This window comes from Rhineura floridana, chromosome 3, assembly GCF_030035675.1.
Source record: "Rhineura floridana isolate rRhiFlo1 chromosome 3, rRhiFlo1.hap2, whole genome shotgun sequence".
Taxonomy (NCBI): Eukaryota; Metazoa; Chordata; class Lepidosauria; order Squamata; family Rhineuridae; genus Rhineura; species Rhineura floridana.
In genome coordinates, this window is record NC_084482.1 from 197212674 (window position 1) to 197233072 (window position 20399).

At 42.8% G+C, this 20399-nt stretch overlaps 2 protein-coding genes across 2 annotated transcripts in view; one reads left to right on the plus strand and one right to left on the minus strand.

The window, feature by feature from the left end:
- The window catches only part of LOC133381018 (galectin-1-like), a 149763-nt gene that overhangs the window by 84486 nt on the left and 44878 nt on the right, over nucleotides 1–20399 (minus strand). The gene's annotated exons all lie outside the window — the stretch shown is intronic.
- The window catches only part of LOC133378856 (zinc finger protein 27-like), a 38989-nt gene continuing 26740 nt past the window's right edge, over nucleotides 8151–20399 (plus strand). Inside the window, exons 1-5 of the mRNA XM_061613469.1 lie at nucleotides 8151–8386; nucleotides 8711–8837; nucleotides 10087–10185; nucleotides 10333–10443; nucleotides 17797–20037. Of these exons, the coding sequence (XP_061469453.1) occupies nucleotides 8366–8386; nucleotides 8711–8837; nucleotides 10087–10185; nucleotides 10333–10443; nucleotides 17797–20037 (2599 nt within the window). The 5' untranslated portion in view covers nucleotides 8151–8365. The remainder of the gene's footprint in view (nucleotides 8387–8710; nucleotides 8838–10086; nucleotides 10186–10332; nucleotides 10444–17796; nucleotides 20038–20399) is intronic.

Here is a 20399-nt window from a genome sequence, read left to right on the forward strand (position 1 = left end):
ATAAAAAAGGAGCTGAGATGTTCATAGTGGATCTCCTATCCAGAGCACCCTTGCCACATGACAGGCACACTGATAAGCAAGACTATGAGATACTCAATTTTCTTGAAGTGCAAGCCAGACAAAAGCAACTAGAAAGCATTAATCAAGCTGCTTATATGCCTATCTCACATCAAGGACTTCAAAGAGTCCAGGAACATACTTTACAGGAAAAAGAACTACAAGTATTGCTCTCTGTTGTCTTAGCAGGTCGGCCAGCCACCCAGGACAAAGCTCCAGTGTCTATTCAGGAATACTGGAACTATCGTGATGAATTAAGTGTCCAAGATGGCATCATATTCAAAGGACACCAAATACTCATTCCAAAGGCCATGAGAAAAGACATATTATCAAGAATACATCGGAATACATCTGGAATAGAAGGATGTTTGCGGAAAGCTAGGGATGTGGTATACTGACCAAACTTACTAATGACATCAGAGACCTTGTATGCAACTGTGATGTGTGTGCTGAGTTCCAAGCCAGTCAACAAAAACAACCATTGGTGATACGCAGCATTCCTAACAGACCATGGAGTAAGGTAGGGATGGACCTTTTCACAGAAAACAGCAGCAGTTATTTCATTCTAGTAGACTACTATTCAGACTTCTGGGAAATGGATAAGCTGCCAGATACAACATCAGCAACCGTAATAGAAAGAATCATGAACCACTTCAGCAGACTTGGGATATCTGACTGTGTGGTTTCAGATGGTGGACCACAGTTCACTTCCAAAGAATTTGCCACATTTTCAAAAGACTGGGAATTTCACCACATAATGTTATCTCCCTACAACAATCAGTCTAATGGCAAAGCTGAATCAACCATCAAAATTGCAAAAACTTTATTAAAGAAAACAGCAAGAAATAAAGAAAACATATGGCAAGCTATCCTGGAGTGGATAAATACTCTGACTGCTGGCATGAATAGCAGCCCAGTGCAAATACTTATGTTCAGACGCACACAATCCTTTCTACCTACAGCTTTTGCATGATTGTAACCGAAAATTGCAATGAAAGTCAAAGATCAGCTGCAACACAAACACAATAAAACTAACAGCTATTATGACAGGGATTCAAAAGAGCTACCACCTCTGCACACTGGAGATTCTGTAAGTGTCCAATTATTTCCTCAAGACAAGACATGTCATTGGACAAAAGGAACATGCATGGGGCAAATAAATCCCTGCACTTATATTGTTGAAGTTAATAGACGCTCATATCGACGGAAGGTAAGTTCATTCACCTAATGAGTCCTCAAGGACTTAAAGACACCTCATATGTGGTCCAATGACATGTCTTGTCTTGAGGAAATAATTGGACACTTACAGAATCTCCAGTGTGCAGAGGTGGCATTGCAGCCTGTTACCAGGCAGGCTAGGCTAGAGGCTGCTGCACCACCACCACACCAGGGGAAACTGTCTTGCGCGCCACTGGGTGGCTGGGGCAGCCGCCACCTTCTCGCCATGTGTAAGGCCGGAGAGGGATTTGCAGAAGCAGAGAGAGGGAAACAGCGAGCGAGATAAAAGTTTCTTGCCACCCTTGCCGGTGGGGTGCAGACTGGGGAGACGGCTCCTGCTCCTCCTCCAGTTGCTGCAGTCCTTCTGGCAGGCTTGCCGGAGAGCCACATGGATGAGGCCTGCCTGCAACCTGAGCCATGCAGCTGGAGAACTTCTGCCTGCCAGGGAGCCTCATAGTTTAATGGGACTTATATGCACACCTGAGGAAGAGACTCCGAGGAAACAAGCGCAGGGGATGGCAGTGCACACTTGCTATCTTGCACAGGATTGCAGGCGTGCACTGCCACCCCCTGTGCATGTTTACTCAGAGTTTCTTCCTCGAGTGTGCGTATAGCATTGTATCAAGCAGACCGATGCTATGCATGTTTACTCAGAAATAGCTCCACTGAGCTCAGCGCAGGACTGTATTGCAATGCAAGGAAAAAAGTGTGTTCTGCTCAACTTCGGGTGGTTGTCCTCCCGTCTTTTCTAAACAGCCCCTTGACTATTTGGGAAAATGCTTCCATCCTCGGGGGATGTTATTTAAACCTGTGTTTTACTTTGTTGCCTGAGACTGCAACTCTACATCCGCATGCAAGCCGCATTGAACTTAATAGGACACTTCTGAGCGTGCAGGTATAGGATTGCACTGTATTCAGTTACTGTTGCTTTTATACATTAATGTTTTCATAGTTCCTATTTACAAGTGTTATGCTTTTAGAATTTCTTGCTTTTCATCCACTTTAAAAATGTGGTGTTCTTTTACTAACAGCATAACACAATGGATTAGGCAGACCACTTTTAAGTGCTGAAGGTTTAAAAGATGGAAGTAATTATGTCAAGTGAGTCAGCTTAGCTGAGTGAGTCATTGGCATTTGGTAACAGAGGCAGCCTCTGTGTGGTATTGTACAACCTAGTATTGTTGGTAAATATTACTTGGAGAAGCTTTCAATATATAAGCGATACTATTCTATGCATTGCAACAAAAAGTGTGTGCAAAGAATTAAAATGCATATCCTGTGCTTGGCTTTTTAATTAGTTCTGTTGCTTTAACTGGAACTACTAATCATTGGAATATTGTTTTCATTGACAATGAACTTAGAAACATATTTGCCTTCTAAGTATCTGACTGGGAAGGACCTGTATTTAAGTTGACTCGAGCACATGCTTCTAGTGCTGTGGCACCAATTCTCTGGAATTCTGTTCCCTTAGAAGTGAAGCAGGCCCCAATGCTGTCAACATTTTTTACTTTTTTGAACGCTTTTCTCCCATGCTTTTCCAAATTAGTCTATTTTCCCCCTAGTAGTCCTTAAGACTTGCTGGTTTTTATATTTTAATAGTGTTTTATGAGCTGTATTATTTCACTTGGGTGTTCCCTGAATGTAGAGTGGTTTTGTTGTTGTTATGTGCCTTCAAGTTGATTGCAACTTATGGCGACCCTATGAATCAGTGACCTCCAGTAGCATCTGTCATGAACCACCCTGTTCAGATCTTGTAAGTTCAGGTCTGTGGCTTCCTTTATGGAACCAATCCATCTTTTGTTTGGCCTTCCTCTTTTTCTACCCCCTTCTGTTTTCCCCAGCATTATTGTCTTTTTCTAGTGAATCATGTCTTCTCATTATGTGTCCAAAGTATGATAACCTTAGTTTCATTGTTTTAGCTTCTAATGACAGTTCTGGTTTAATTTGTTCTAACACCCAATTATTTGTCTTTTTTGCAGTCCATAGTATGTGCAAAGCTCTCCTCCAACACATTTCAAATGAGTGGATTTTTCTTTTATCTGCTTTTTTCACTGTCCAACTTTCACATCCATACGTAGAGATTGGGAATGCCATGGTTTGAATGATCCTGACTTTAGTGTTCAGTGATACATCTTTGCATTTGAGGACCTTTTCTAGTTCTTTCATAGCTGCCATTCCCAGTCCTAGCCTTCTTCTGATGTCTTGACTGTGCCAAGGTATTGATAATCCTTGACAAGTTCAATGTCCTTGTTGTCAACTTTAAAGTTACAGAAATCTTCTGTTATTACTTTAGTCTTCTTGACTTTCAGCTGTAGTCCTGCTTTTGTACTTTCCTCTTTAACTTTCATCAGTATTCGTTTCAAATCATTACTGGTTTCTGCTAATAGTATGGTATTGTCTGCATATCTAAAATTATTAATATTTCTCCCTCCAATTTTCTCACCTCCTTCATCTTGGTCCAATCCCGCTTTCCGTATGATATGTTCTACATATAAACAAGTAGGGTGATAAAATACACCCTTGTCTCACACCCTTTCCAATGGGGAACCAATCAGTTTCTCCATATTCTGTCCTTACAGTAGCTTCTTGTGCAGAGTATAGCTTGCACATCTTGACAATCAGATACTGTGGCACCCCCATTTCTATTCCATAGTTTTTCATGATCTACACAATCAAAGGCTTTGCTGTAATTTATAAAGAACAGGGTGATTTCCTTCTGAAATTCCTTGGTCCGTTCCATTATCCAACATATGTTTGCAATATGATCTTTGGTACATCTTCCTTTTCTAAATCCAGCTTGAACGTCTGGCATTTCTTACCCCATATATGGTGAGAGCTTTTGTTGTAGAATATTGAGCATTACTTTACTTGCATGGGATATGAAGGCAATAGTTCAATAATTACTGCATTCCCTGGGATCCCCTTTCTTTGGAATTGGGATGTATATGGAACTCTTCCAGTGATATACGGGAATTACAATTTACAAGTAACAGTACAAAAAACATTACTAAGGATTCTGTATGGTCTGGTACAGGAGGAGGTCCATGGGGGTGACACCATGAGTTACCGCACCGGGTGACACCAACCCTAGTGACGCCACTGCCCACACAGTTTGATCCCTCAGAGTTTCTGTAAAGGGGATTCTTTGTGGAAGGATTTTTCCTTTATTATTTTCAAACTGCTATCATTTTCCAGCTCATCCCTGAACTGTTGTGATTCTGCAGTAGAAAACATTCGTAACAGTTTCATTCACTCCAGGCACACTAGGGGTTGCTATGGTGACCTCAGGCTCGATTACAGGTTCCACCCTGTTTTGTTCAGCGTCAGATAAGATGGCTCCTGCTGCTTTGCCAAGTTGTTGTCTGGTCACCACATAAATTTTTCCTTGTGCCCCCATAACTTCTCTGCCCAAAATTACAGGTTCTTGTTGCTGGGCAATGATACCCACTTTATAAGTCTCCTCTTTTCCTCTCCATTTCAGTTTTATTAGGGTCATGGGAATGCTTTCTGGTTCACCTCTCACACCTTGGATTACCAACTTTTCTTGAGGTAAAATTTCTTCAGATCTTATCAAATCTGGCCTCAGTAAGGTCTGAGCAGCACCAGTGTCTAGCAAAGCCCAATATTTTGCCCCTTGCACACACACTTCTTTTCTCAAGCTTGAGTCAAAATCTTGAACATTTGACCAGCTTATTTGACAGAATTGTATTTTCTTTGTTTCTCCCTCTCTCAGTTCACTTTTCACTGTTCTTCCTTGAGCAGGATTAATGATGGGGTTTATATTCTCACATTGAAAACGGAGATGGCCTGCCATACCACATTTGTAGCAGAGTTTCTCCTCCATTTTAGGAAACACAGACCCAAACTGAGGTGTCCTGTGCCTTTCTGATTTTATTGGAGGGTTTTCTCTCTGTGGTGCCACATCTTTTCTGCCATTGTTATTTGGTCTTGGTTTAAAATCTCTTTGTGGTTTTCCCATCCAACCAGTTTGGTTTGAGGTAAAATGATCTGTCAGCTCTGCTGCTTCCTGCACAGATTTAGGGGAACGATCTTTCACCAGCAACCTAATTTCAGGTGGCAATTGATGGTACAACTGATCTAATATCATGAGGTTCTTCACCTCTTCCACAGACTGAGCTTTAGCACTTGTCACCCATTTTCCAAATATGTCCATCAGTTTTGCCCCCAGCTCCATGAAATACCTCCCTGTCTGTATCTGGCAGTTTCTGAACAGTTTTCTAAAATAATCAGGCCCCAGTCTAAATCTTTTAAACACTGCTTCTTTGAATTCAGCGTATGTCACTGGCCTGTCTGAGGGGAAATACTGATACACCTCAGCCAATTCCCCTTTAATTAAATTTGATAAATACTGCATGTATTTATCTTCAGGTAGCCCTCACATCTGAGCTGCCTTTTCAAATGTTGTGAGGTAAATTTGTGGATCTTGACCAGGCTCATACACAGCAAAATCCTTTGGAGTGACTTTTATTTTTGCTTCATCTCTTTCTCTTTTTGTCTCCTCATAATGAATTTAATTTAATTTATTGGATTTCTTAGTCGCCCATCTGGCTGGCCATCCAGCCACTCTGGGCGACGTACAAAATGAACAAAATAACACAAAATGACACACCAATACAATAACATTTAAATCTAAAAGCAATAATGATAAAATCTAACTCACCCCAATTTGTATTATTTTAAATTGTTTTTAGATTTTTAAGTGCCTTTCACGGTTTTAAGGTTGTGCATAGTTTAATTGTATTTTAATTGTATGTTTTTCTATGTAGTTCTATTTGTAAGCCGCCCTGAGTTCCTGTTTGGAAAAAGGGCGGGGTAAAAATAAAGTTTCAATTCAATTCATCAGGCTGCTTTTGGGGAGGGCAGCTGTAAGAGAACTAGAAAAGGTCCTCAAATGCAAAGGTGTATCGTTGAACACTAAAGTCAGGATCATTCAGACCATGGTATTCCTGATCTTTATGTATGGATGTGAAAGTTGGACAGCGAAAAAAACAGGTAAGAGAAGAATCAACTCATTTGAAATATGGTGTTGGAGAAGATCTTTGTGCATACCATGGACTGCAAAAAAGACAAATAATTGGGTGTTAGAACATATTAAACTAGAACTATCACTAGAAGCTAAAATTATGAAACTGATATTATCATACTTTGGACACATAATGAGAAGACCTGATTCATTAGAAAATACAATAATGCTGGGAAAAACAGAAGGGAGTAGAAAAAGAGGAAGGCCAAACAAGAGATGGATTGATTCCATAAAGGAAGCCACAGACCTGAACTTACAAGATCTGAACAGGGTGGTTCACGGCAGATGCTATTGGAGGTCACTGATTCATAGGGTCAACTTGAAGGCACATAACAACAACAAATGCTGCTGTCCATATGAATTACCCATTGGAATGCACTGGGTGTGGTGGGATCCTGCATTCTGACTTGCAGAGTCCTGAATAAAAAACATGTTCCTTTCAGTACAAGTGGAACTGCCAACAAAACGTTGCAGTGTGGAGGGCTCCTGTTCAGGATGCCAGTCAGCACACCCTTTTCCATGATACTCCATGCCATTCCTCCTCCCACTCTCCTTTCATTCATCCCCACACCCAACAACAGACATTCAGTGTGCTGTAGCCACTGAAAATGCTTCACTTGGCTGTTCCAACCAGACCCTCCACCGGGATACATTCATTCCTCTTCCTCCCACTTTCTGGTTTTCCATCCCACAGACAAATCTTAAGTGTCCTGTGGCCATGCTCATTTGGCTGTTTTGGTTCAGGGTGCCAGCTAGCCAGCTGTGCCCTTTTGCAGGACCTCCGCTCCTCCATCCCTCCCCCTTACCAACAACAGACAGTGTTCTGTAAACACTGCGCGTGCTTATAGGACTGTTCGGATCTTCCCTCCTAAAAAAACCCGCTAAGTTTTTTGTACTCCTGCAGGTCGGCTGATGCCTCCTTTCACCTCCTAACTTCTGCTTTTAACGTTTGTGTATTTTCTGTCCTGGAACCTTCGGGAGAAAGACAGATTACAAATATCCTTTAAAAAATGACATTAAATACGTTGCGAGCGGTTGGCGCCATTGTGCTAGAAAATTGGGATGCCTCCTACTGCCCCTATTATCCATTTGTTTTTCATCAGCTGTTGCCTTAAACGATTCTTTTGTTAGTTTGTCTCGTCTCTAATCCTACCAGCCGTTTTTTGCGTCGGGGACAGAAAAGTGGAGTTCAAATAATTAACCAAGTCTCTGATGAAAACAGGGACCGACGGTAGAAACATAAGAGGCCGACTCTGCACCGAAAAAGGGGGGGGAGAGGAAGAGATCAGGCCTCCAGCCTGGTCTTTCTGCCTGTCTGAGTCTTGAAGATCCCGACATTTCATTGGCCAAGAGGAAAACGACTGGGTGCTGAGGAGTTGAGCAATTGGCTGAGCTGGAAAATGGGGCGGGGAAAGGATTCAGAAGCGGAGAATCCGCAAAGCAGAAGCGAGGGGGTTGGTCGTGGGTTAGGCGAGAGGAGCCTCTGGATCCCGTCATTCATAAATGCAGGTAAGGGTGGGAAGCGCAAAACTAAGAAAAGGTGGGTGAGGGTTTTTTTATGTTACCCAGAACTTGGAAAATTGGGGCGGCTTTTCCCTTTGTCTTCAGCTTGCTCCCCACTTTTTTACATACGTCTAGACTCTGGCTGCGTTTGGTATCCCCTGGTGTATGTGGTGAGAGGTGGAGAGAGAGGAAAAGTACACAAGCAAGAAGAACATCAAATATTACGTCTTATGTGTTATGTGGTGAATTTGGAGAAAAAGAGAACTGGTTCTCATCCAGCGCTTTTCCTGCCGTGCTGGCTTTCTGTTTGCAGGGAACCGCATTTAACAGGGGGGAGCGTTCATAAGTGGTATCCCCCATTTGTAGACTGAAGTGCTGAAGCTCATTCTGCCACCTCATTGTGTTGTGGATGAAGAAGGAGACCTAAGCACAAATCTCATCCTTGCCCAGTCGATGAATTGTAACAATCGCAGACCCAAAATCTTGCAGCACTGAAGAGCCCCCCCCATGACCAAGTGTTATGATGGATAAGATGGAAAAATCATGGTCTCTGTTGCTCCAGGGGTAAGAGACAAAACTAGTAGAGCATCATATTTTGGCCAAGCATTAGGGGAAGCTTCCTGGGGGTAACCACTGCTTGACTGTGGAAGGAAATATTGTCACTGGAGATATTTAAGTGGAGGCTGGTGGCCCCAATGTCAGTGGGGCAGTGAATCCCCTCCAGGTTTTAGTCTGAACTTTCAAGGAGCTGTCCAAGGGGAAAGCACCTTGGACAGCTCCTTGAAAGTTCAGGCGAAAACCTGGAGGGGATTCACTGCCCCACTGACATTGGGGCCACCAGCTTCCACATAGGGTGCAGATTGAGAATGGATGTATCTGTCCTTACAGGGGCCGGTGACCTTTGAGGATGTTGTTGTGTATTTCACGGAGGGCCAGGGGGCTCTCCTGGATCCAGATCAAAGGGCCTTGTACAGAGATGTCATGATGGAGAATTATGAAAACTTGGCCTCATTGGGTAAGAAATTTGGTTTCTGTTTCATAAGAGCTGGAAGTCTTGAAGTTGTCCTATCCATCGTTGGACAAATAATGACTTTGGTTACAATCCTAACCCCTTGTACCTGGGAGTAAGTCCAAATGAATTCAGGAGGAATTTCTGGGTTGACATGGTTACGATTGTGCCTTTTATGTATTTACAAGATTAATGCCCTGATTCCTTCAGTCATTTCTTTTCTGTGTCTAACCCAGTGATTCTCAAATGGTGCGTGGCAGCACACTGGTGCGCCACAAGAGGTGACTAGGTGTGCCGCAAATATTATGAAAGTATTTTTTTTAAATGAGATGAAACCCATTTGTTTAGTTATTTTTATTCATAGTTTAAAATATATTAATATATTTTTAATTTTGTACACAAAGTGCACCAGAAAATTTTTATATGTTTTACAGTGCGCTGCGAACCAAAAAGGTTTTGAGAACCACTGGTCTAACCCAACAGATCAGACTGAGTTGCATGATGTACTTACCTTCTCACACCATTGTATGCCAGAGTAGGCTGAGGGAAGACCTAAATATTACAGAGTCTTCATTCATTCATCTGGCCAATTCACATATAAATGGGGAGTGATGTGGAGTAACAGTAAACAGAGTACAGAAGGCAGAATCCTTCCACCACCACCACCACCCATATACCTTGTACTGATGCACTGATTGTTCTAGGTACTTTTCTCCCTTTTTTGGAGCACTGGCTTAAGGGGGCTGGCATAAGGCATGAGGGGCAGAAAAGATTCAGTGCCCGTCTCCCACAGGCTCCTTTTTCTGTTAAAGTGAAACCCTCTCTCCTCTTGATGTATTTGTGAACGGGGCAGACATGTAAACAGAAATATTTCTCCATCACATCTAGTGTGGCCTTAATTGTTTGTGATTAGTCCAAGAATGGCCCAGAGAGGTTTTGAGGCCTTCAAGGATATCAGCATGGTATCTCCAAACTTTAGCATTGTTTCCTGTTCCAGATTCCTCCTTCCACCTCCTACAGGGCTGATGAAAGGGCCTACAAGTTTCTGGGCAACCCCTTCCTGTCCTCCTCTGCCCACTCAGCTCTGGAATTAATATTGTAGACGTTAGCTGATTTACTCCACCTCTTGAGTGGAGCGTCATTAAATACCCCTCCATGAGTCATATTTTTCCAGTGTGCTTCTAGAAAAGATTTCCTACACGTCAAAATGCAAGAAACGAATTAAATATATTTACGCTTCATTTATCTTTGGAAGGACACCCTCCTTTCACCCTCCTCAGGGGACCAAAGCGATGTGTCCAAATTGGATTACAGGAATTTGTCCCTAAACTGATGGCAAACTCTGTTGTGAAAGGTACTTTTTTTATATAACAATGTTTTATTGCTTGTGAAAGGTATTTTTGGGTCTTGCTCGTTGGAGTTTCTTTTATGGGGTCATGGGAAGAGTTTGGGGGTTTGACTGCATCCCATGATATTCAATGTTCTCTTCGTTCCTGGGAAGGATTTCTAGCGGCTAAGCCTGATCTCATCTCCCAGTTGGAGCAAGGGGAAGAGCCATGGGTGGCAGCTTCTCAGGGCTTGGATGAAACGGAGGACTCCAGCGCTGACTCAGGTGAGGGGTCAGGGGGAGGCAGCTGACCAAAGTTTTCTTGGAACTAGGATTAAAATGTTGAGATTTCCACTTCATGTGCTTTCTGCCAGAGAAGCCTTGCAACTAACGATTGCCAGGTTGTGCTTCTCAAACATTTCCTGCCCTTTGAGAGTGAACGAAACCTTCAGAAGGCAGGAGGAATGGTTGCCCCATGGATATTATATTTCATAACCATTCCCACGTGGGCTTTCCCAGGTTTAGCGATCTTCAGACTTTCTGCCTTTAAAAGAACCCTTCACTGACTCCTCTGCTGAGAACCCCCTGCTTTTATGTCACAAAACACAAGCACTTTGAAAAAAGATTCCGGGTCATGTTATAAAGCAGCTTCCCAGTTTATGCAGAGTGCTGGCCTAGCCTGTTGAGTTTCACTATTATTTCCCGGCTCTCAGTCAAAGATTTCCAAGGAAGCCATGTACAAACTTCATTGTCCCACATAAACTGAGTGGCCTCAGTGGCATCCAGTCGCTGCTTGCTGCTGCACATTGCAGAGAAAGATCGGAAGTGGGGGCCCAGCTGCGAGGTAGGCGGTTTGTCGGTTTGCTTTTCTAATCAGTTGTGGTGTACTTCAGAAGGTGCACCTTGGACAAGGGTGGGGAACCTGCAATCCATGACCTAACTAGGCCTGGCATGAGTTCCAGTTCGAGTTCTGTGGCCATTTCCCCCATATCTTACTCACCTGCCTGACTCCTGATATGTGATGTTAGATATGGGACAGGTAAGGACATGGCATCAAGGAACAACCAGGAGCTTAAAGGCAGTTCCTGATTCTTCTTCTGCAAGCAGGGCTTGCCTACACTTAGGACTTCCCCTTTCAGAACTCCCTAGTGCAGCCGAGGGGGCTTGCTGTCAGTGCAAATCGGCTGAAGGGTGCTGTTGGTGAGCCCTCCTTTGTCATAAGAACATAAGAACAGCCTGCTGGATCAGGCCAGTGGCCCATCTAGTCCAGCATCCTGTTCTCACAGTGGCCAACCAGGTGCCTGGGGGAAGCCCACAAGCAGGACCCGAGTGCAAGGACACTCTCCCCTCCTGAGGCTTCCGGCAACTGGCAACTAGTAGCCATTGATAGCCCTGTCCTCCATGAAGTTGTCTAATCTTCTTTTAAAGCCATCCAAGCTGGTGGCCATTACTGCATCTTGTGGGAGCAAATTCCATAGTTTAACTATGCGCTGAGTAAAGAAGTACTTCCTTTTGTCTGTCCTGAATCTTCCAACATTCAGCTTCTTTGAATATCCACGAGTTCTAGTATTATGAGAGAGGGAGAAAAACTTTTCTCTATCCACTTTCTCAATGCCATGCATAATTTTATACACTTCTATCATGTCTCCTCTGACCCGCCTTTTCTCTAAACTAAAAAGCCCCAAATGCTGCAACCTTTCCTCGTAGGGGAGTCACTCCATCCCCTTGATCATTCTGGTTGCCCTCTTCTGAACCTTTTCCGACTCTATAATATCCTTTTTGAGATGAGGCGACCAGAACTGTACACAGTATTCCAAATGTGGCTGCACCATAGATTTATACAACGGCATTATGATGTCGGCTGTTTTATTTTCAATCCCTTTCCTAATGATCCCTAGCATGGAATTTGCCTTTTTCACAGCTTCAGCACACTGTTTCATCGTGCTGTCCACTACAACCCAAGGTCACCGCCAGTTCAGACCCCATGAGCGTATATGTGAAATTCAGATTTTTTGCTCCAATATGCATAATTTTACACTTGTTTATATTGAATTGCATTTGCCATTTTTCCGCCAGTTTGCAGGTGTCGTTTGAATGGAAATTATCCCTTTAAATGGACGTCCAGTGGGCTCAGTGTCACCCTTTGAATAGCAAGCCCACTTGGGGAGTTCGGTTAAAATAACAATAGATATAGCTGTGCAGCTTTTGACACAGCCGGTGAACCAAACCATAAAGAGGGGGACCTTCACCCATGGATCCTGCTTCAGTCTCTGCATACACACTGCAAGCTCTGCCAAGGAAACCTAGCAACAAGACAGTGTGGATAGGTCAATACCAAAAGGAATCCCTGGAAGGTCAACAGGAGAATTCTCACCCTCTCTCTTGCAGGTCCTAAGGATCTTCAAAACCCCAGGGTGTTTCTTCCTATCAGAGACCACCTGGGGCTCTTGTCATCACCAGATCTGGTCTGCAAATTGTTTATTATATAGGTTCACCCTTCCTGGTAATTTCTGAAGTCCTGCAGTATAAGGACTCTCGCTGGCCTTCTACTTTTATCCCTCCTTTCTTCACTTGCCACTGGGATGGCTTGCCCCTTCCAATAATCTGTCTCCCTTCCCTCTGTGGTAAGATTTGCTAGCTCTTCTCTGTGTATTCTCTGATTCTGCCCTGTCATTCTGCTCTGCTTCTTTCTCCTTATCCCTTACCCCTCTGTCTCCTACGTCCAGAGCTGCTCTGTTTAACCTCCTCTGTCTTGCCCTCCTTGTCTTTTTACTCCTTGGGACCTGCAACAGATGCACAGCCAGCCAGCACTTTGATAGAGCACATACCTCTGCTTCCTCCATGCTGCTGCCCTGCCCAGTCCCTTCCGGTCAGCTCAACTCATCATCTGGCCGGCCACAAGAGGTGCAGGATGTCAGACAGGACGTTGCACCTGCCACTCCTGACATATGGACAGAGGAATAGAGGCTCCTGGATCAATCTCTACAGAGACGTTTTCTGCTTTCCTTCTCGGTTTTACTTCATCTCCATTCCTAGCTCTTGTTGGTTTTGAGCATATTTGAGTCTTGTTTTGTCCACATGTCTACGTTGTTATGCTACATTCGTTCGTTTTTGTTTCCTTGTGATAACTCGTTTTAAAATCTCGCCTGCTTGGTGGCCCAGTATTGTCTGCCAGCTCTCATTTCTCTGGATTTGCCCTCTCGTGACCTTTCCCTACCCAATCTTTTCCTGTTGTCTCATGTGTGGGATACTTACATTTCAGGCCTTGGTCAGTCCCTCTCCAGTGCATTTTCATGGCACCCTCTGCCTTCTAGGATCCACAAATCTCCCTTCTGGAATGTGAAATCGTACCTCTTCTCCACTTTCTCTGGCCTTTTAACCTCTTGTTGTTGTTATATGCCTTCAAGTCGATTACGACTTATGGCGACCCTATGACTCAGCGACCTCCAACAGTATCAGTCGTGAACCACCCTGTTCAGATCTTGTAAGTTCAGGTGTGTGGCTTCCTTTATGGAATCAATCCATCTCTTGTTTGGCCTTCCTCTTTTTCTACTCTCTTCTATTTTCCCCAGCATTATTGTCTATTCTAGTGAATCATGTCTTCTCATTATGTGTCCAAAGTATGAGAACCTCAGTTTCATCTTTTTAGCTTCTAATGATAGTTCTGTAATTTGTTCTAACACCCAATTATTTGTCTTTTTCGCAGTCCATGGTATGCACAAAGCTCTCTTCCAACACCACATATCAAAGGAGTTGATTTTTATCTGCTTTTTTTACTGTCCCAACTTTCACATCCATCCATAAAGACTGGGAATGCCACGGTCTAAATGATCCTGACTTTAGTGTTCAGTGATATATCTTTACATTTGAGGACCTTTTCTAGTTCTCTCATAGCTGCCATTCCCAGTCCTAGCCTTCTCCTACTTTCTTGACTATTGTCTCCCTTTTTGTTAATCTGTGCCAAAGTATTGATAATCCTTGACAACCTCAATGTCCTCATTGTCAACTTTAAAGTTACATAACTCTTCTGTTGTCATTACTTTAGTCTTCTTGACGTTCAGCTGTAGTCCTGCTTTTGTGCTTTCTTTAACTTTTATCAGCATTCGTTTCAAATCATTCCTGGTTTCTGCTAGTAGTATGGTATTGTCTGCATATCTTAAATTATTGATATTTCTCCCTCCAGTTTTCTCACCTCCTTCATCTTGGTCCAATCCCACTTTCTGAATGATATGTTCTGCGTATAGATTAAACAAGTAGGGTGATAAAATACACCCCTGTCTCACACCCTTTCTGATTGGGAACCAATCGGTTTCTCCATATTCTGTCCTTACAGTAGCCTCTTGTCCAGAGTATAGGCTGCGCATCAGGACAAAGATGCTGTGGCACCCTCATTTCTTTTAAAGCATTCCATAGTTTTTCATGATCTACACCAGCAAAGGCTTCGCTGTAATCTATAAAGCACAGGGTGATTTTCTTCTGAAATTCCTTGGTCCATTCCATTATCCAACGTATGTTTGCGATATGATCTCTGGTGCCTTTTCCCTTTCTAAATCCAGCTTGGACGTCTGGCATTTCTCCCTCCATATATGGTAAGAGCCTTTGTTGTAGAATCTGGAGCATTACTTGCATGGGATATTAAGGCAATCGTTCGATAATTACTGCATTCCCTGGGATCCCTTTTCTTTGGAATTGGGATGTCTATATTGGTATGCCATCTGTTCCTGGTGATTTGTTTCTTGAAAGCAGCTTTCACCTCACATTCTAAAATTTCTGGTTGTTCCTCATAACGGTTGCTCCGTGAATGAATCTGCCATCCTTCAGTCTCTTTTATAGAGTTCTTCATTGTATTGCTTCCATCTTCCTTTTATTTCATCTCGGTCAGTCAGTGTGTTTCCCTGTTGATTATTCAACAGCCCTACTCGGGGTTTAAATTTCCCTTTAATTTCTCTAATCTTCTGGAATAGAGCTCTTGTTCTATCCTTTTTGTTGTCCTCTTCTATTTCTATACAATAATCATTGTAATAGTTCTGTTTGTCCCTACGTACTAGTTGCTGTATTGTTGCATTTAGGATTCTAATCGTGTTTCTATCTCCTTTTGCTTTTGCTTTCCTTCTCCCTTTAACCATTTTAAGAGTTTCTTCAGTCATGCATTCAGGTCTTTCTCGCTGTTTAACTAGAGGTATTGTCTTTTTGCATTCTTCCCTGATAATGTCCCTGACTTCAGTCCATAGTTCTTCTGGTTCTCTTTCAATTAAGTTTAAAGCCTCAAATCTGTTCTTTATTTGATCTTTATATTCTTCTGGGATGTTATCTAAATTGTATTTTGGCATTATGATAACTTGGTTGATCTTCTTAGGTTTACTCTGATTTTCAGTATTACCAGTTCATGATCCGCAGTCTGCTCCTGGTCTTCTTTTCGCAGAAAGTATGGAACTTCTCCATCTTCTGCTTCCAATTATATAATCAATCTGACTCCTATATTGTCCATTTGGTGATGTCCACGTGTACAGTCATCTTTTCGGCTGCTCAAAAAATTGTGTTTGCGAGAAACAAATTATTGGCTTCACAGAATTTGATAAGTCTTTCTCCTGCTTCATTTCTGTCTCCTAAGCCTCATTTCCCCACAATTCCTAGTTCTTCTCTGTTCCCTACTTTGCATTCCAGTCCCCTATGATTATCAGAACATCTTGTTTTGGTGTGTGATCAATTTCTTCTTGTACGTCTGTGTAAAACCTGTCCAATTCCTCTTCTGTGTTTGCCGCTGGAGCATAGACTTGGATAATGGTTATGTTGATAGGTTTCCTGTTTAATCTCATTGATATCTGTGATGTTCCTGTATTAATGTAAATATGGTAAGTGCTGTTTGTATAGAAGATACATGGTAAGTGGAATGAAAGAGGAGGGGGGAGTAAATGAGCAGTAGAATGCTGGATGATTGGCTGAGTGTTTGGATGGCTGAGAGTGTAAATGGAAGGATGACAGTTGAATCTGGGTGGACGTTAGTGGGTTGTTTTGGTGGAGCTTGGAGGTGGGTGTGAGTTGGTGTATGTCAGGAGAGTGTGGAGAAAGAGGGAGGTGGAGTTCGGATTAGTAATAAGTCAAATATCACAGTAATAGATGAAACCATAAGCTTGTAGATCATTATCAAAGTTATCTTGTTATTAATGTTATTTAATAAATACTATTTTGGTTTACCGAAGGCCTGATCCTTGGCTGGGGTTTCACAGACCAGAAGGGAGGGTAAGGTAATAACCAAGGCTGAAGGGAAACAGTAACAAATGGTGGCAGCGGTGAAGAGGAGAAGATAACATTATAAGTATCCAAAGCAACCCCGAGTTATGAGTTATCTGCATTGATACAAGGGGGTTGGGAACAGCATAGGCACGCAGTCACGAATGTAACTGGATAGAGAGACTCAGGCAAGGTCTCTGGGAACATTGGTTGTAGAACGTGACTGGCGGTGCTGCCTAGCAGGGGGATCTATTGAGATCTGTGCTAGAGCGGAGAGAGAAACCATAAAAAAGGACAGTCCGGACTGGTGGAGTCCCTGGTGGTGCCTAGTGAAAGGCAGTAGCCACGAGCAGGTAGGAACCTGACAGAGCCAGGGAAGGGCGTCACAATATCACTCACTCAGACCTTACATTATAGCTCCTAATTGTTTTTGCTACATCACTTTTCACTGTTAAAGCAACCCCGTTTCTTCTTAATTTCTCATTTCCTGCATAAAATATTTTGTCGTTGCCTGATTGAAAATGTCTCATTCCAGTCCATTTTAATTCACTCACGCCAAGTATTGTAATGTTGATACGTTCATTTCTTACTTGACAATTTCTAACTTCCCTTGGTTCGTGCTTCTTACATTCCATGTTCCTATTGTGTGCATTGTACAACTCCGGAATCTCCTTTCGCATCTGTGCGCATCAGCCTCTGGGCTTCCTTTCGGCTTTGACCCAGCTGCATCATTAGTCAGAGCGCTACTCGTACTTGTCCTTTGTTCTTCCCCAGTAGCTCGGTGAGTGCCTTCTGACCTGGGGGTCTCATCTTCCAGCACCATCTCATGTTGCATTTTGGATACTCTGTTCATAGGGTTTTTGTGGTAAGAGGTATTCAGAGGTGGTTTACCATTGCCTTCCTCTGAGTTTGGATGCATCTTAGTCTGGTGTCTCAGCTTTGACCATTCCACCTTGGGTGCCCCTGCTAGGAGTCTAGCCTCTTGGTCTAGACTCCTGACGGCATTGCTCTCAGATACTTTCAATACTCTTAAACCCCCTCACTACGTTATGGTGTGTGTCCTAGAGGGGTTTTTAACCTCTACCTCTCATCATTTTCCCTTCCTTATGTCCTTTCTGCATTGCATATTTCAGAATGTGAGACTTGGATTTGGGCTGTGTCCTTTTTATGTCATTATTGTACAACACCAAACTCTTAAACTGTTTTATATTACTTACTTTGATATGACTTAGTGCTTGGAATAATGGGATAAAAGGAGAGAGGAGATGTGGATGAACTGCTTCTGTAGGGGATGTTTCAAGGTTGCCATAGTCTTAATAGCTCAGTATCCCCCGTCAACCTGTTTCCTCAGATTTCTAAATTTCCAAAGCTCTGAATTAAATCTTTTTTGTCTGCCCTCTCTCCCAGCAGGTGAGTGTAAGCAAAAGGAATTGGACACCATGTGGGGGACACATCTTACTCAGAAATCCAACCTTCGTGAACATCAACAACTCCACCCAGGAGAGAAACCCTATATATGCTTGCAATGTAGGAAATGTTTTGCTCGGAAATCACATCTCATGATACACCAGAGAGTCCACACAGGAGAAAAACCGTTTAAATGTCTGGAGTGTGGGAAATGTTGTACTCAGCAGTCACATCTTGTGACACACCAGAGAGTCCACACTGGAGAGAAACCATATAAATGCATGGAGTGTGGAAAATGTTTTGCTTACAAATGGCACCTTGTGACACACCAGAGAGTCCACACAGCAGAAAAACCCTATGAATGCTTGGAGTGTGGGAAATGTTTTGCTTGGAAATCAATACTTGTGAACCATGAGAGAGTCCACACAGGACAGAAACCCTTTAAATGCTTGGAGTGTGGAAAATGTTTTACTGGTTCCTCAGTCTTTGCAAGACATCAGAGAGTCCATACAGGAGAGAAACCCTTTAAATGCTTGGAGTGTGGGAAATGTTTTGCTGATTATGCCACCATTGGAAGACACCAGAGAGTCCACACAATAGAAAAACCATATAAATGCTTGGAGTGTGGGAAACATTTTGCTCATTATTCAACCTTTGTAAGCCACCAGAGAGTTCACACAGGAGAGAAACCATATAAATGCATGGCATGTGGGAAATGTTTTGCTCAGAAATCAAAACTCATGAACCACCAGACAGTCCACACAGGAGAGAAACTCTACGAATGCTTGGAGTGTGGGAAACATTTTGCTCATTACTCAGCTTTTGTAAGCCACCAGATAGTTCACACAGGAGAGAAACTCTATGAATGCTTGGTGTGTGGGAAATGTTTTGCTCAGATATCAAAACTCATGAACCACCAGAGAGTCCACACAGGAGAGAAATTGTATGAATGCTTGGCATGTGGGAAACGTTTCGCTCAAAAATCAGTACTCATGAACCACCAGAGAGTCCACACAGGAGAGAAACCATATGAATGCTTGGCATGTGGGAAATGTTTTGCTCAGAAATCAAAACTCATGAACCACCAGAGGGTCCACACAGGAGAGAAACCGTATGAATGCTTGGCATGTGGGAAATGTTTTACTCAGAAATCAGATCTCATCATACACCAAAGAATTCACACAGGAGAGAAACCCTTTAAATGTCACGAGTGTGGCAGATGTTTTGCACAGAAATCAAAACTCATGAACCACCAGAGAGTTCACACAGGAGAGAAACCTTATAAGTGTTTGCAGTGTAGAAAATGTTTTGCTCGGAAATCACATCTTATGGTCCACCAAAGAATCCACACAGGAGAGAAACCCTTTACATGCATTGAGTGTGGAAAATGTTTTGCTCAGAAATCTCATCTCTTGATGCATCAGAGAGTCCACACACAAGGGACACTCTTTAAATGCTTGGAATGTGGGAAATGTTTTGGTCAGAAATCACACTTCGAGACACATGTTTGCCCAGGACAGAAATCCTATATATGCTTGGCGTGTGGAAAATGTTTTGCTCAGAAATCAAACCTCATGATGCACCAGAGGGTCCACACAGGAGAGAAACCATATAAATGCTTGGAGTGTGCCAAATGTTTTGTGCAGAAATCCAAACTCATGAACCACCAAATAGTCCACACAGGAGAGAAACCATTTAAATGCTTGGAGTGTGGCAAATGTTTTGCTCAGAAATCAGATCTCACGATGCACCAGAGACTCCACACAGGGGAGAAACCATATAAATGCTTGGACTGTGGCAAATGTTTTGCTCAGAAATCATATCTCATGATACACCAGAGAGTCCACACAGGAGAGAAACCATATAAATGCTTGGAATGTGGAAAATGTTTTGCTCAGAAAACATACCTTGTGATCCACCAGAGAGTCCACACAGGAGAGAAACCCTTTAAATGCTTGGAGTGTGGGAAATGTTTTGCGCAGAGATCAAAACTTGTTAACCACCAGAGAATTCACACAGGAGAGAAACCATATAAATGTTTGGAGTGTGGAAAATGTTTTGCTAGGAAATCATACCTCACGACCCACCAGAAAATCCACACAGGAGAGAAAATGTACAAATGCTTGGAGTGTGAGAAATGTTTTCCTTTGAAATCAGTTCTTTACAGACACCAGACAATCCACATACATAAGAAGCCTCATGAATATTCCATGCCTTTTCCTATAGTAGAGAATGAAGCATGTACTCTTCACATCTGAAAATCTGCAGGTGAGATGACTTTTTAATCTCAATACTGTATAACATTTGTCATCAGAAAAAAATAGTTATTCATTGCTGAGTCCTAGCTCTGAAGCTACTGTAGAGGTAAGACTGGATCAGTTGTAGTTGCATAGAAAGATGGAGGTGGGATCTAGAAGGGGGATGCTCTCATTCTCTCTAATTTCAGTAATGCTCTCATAGATCATAGAATAGTAGAGTGGGAAGGAGCCTAAAAGGCCATCGAGTCCAACCCCTTGGTCAATGCAGGAATCCAACTTAAAACATACCTGACAGGTAGCTGTCCAGCTGCCTCTTGAAAGCCTCCAGTGTTGAAGAGCCCACCA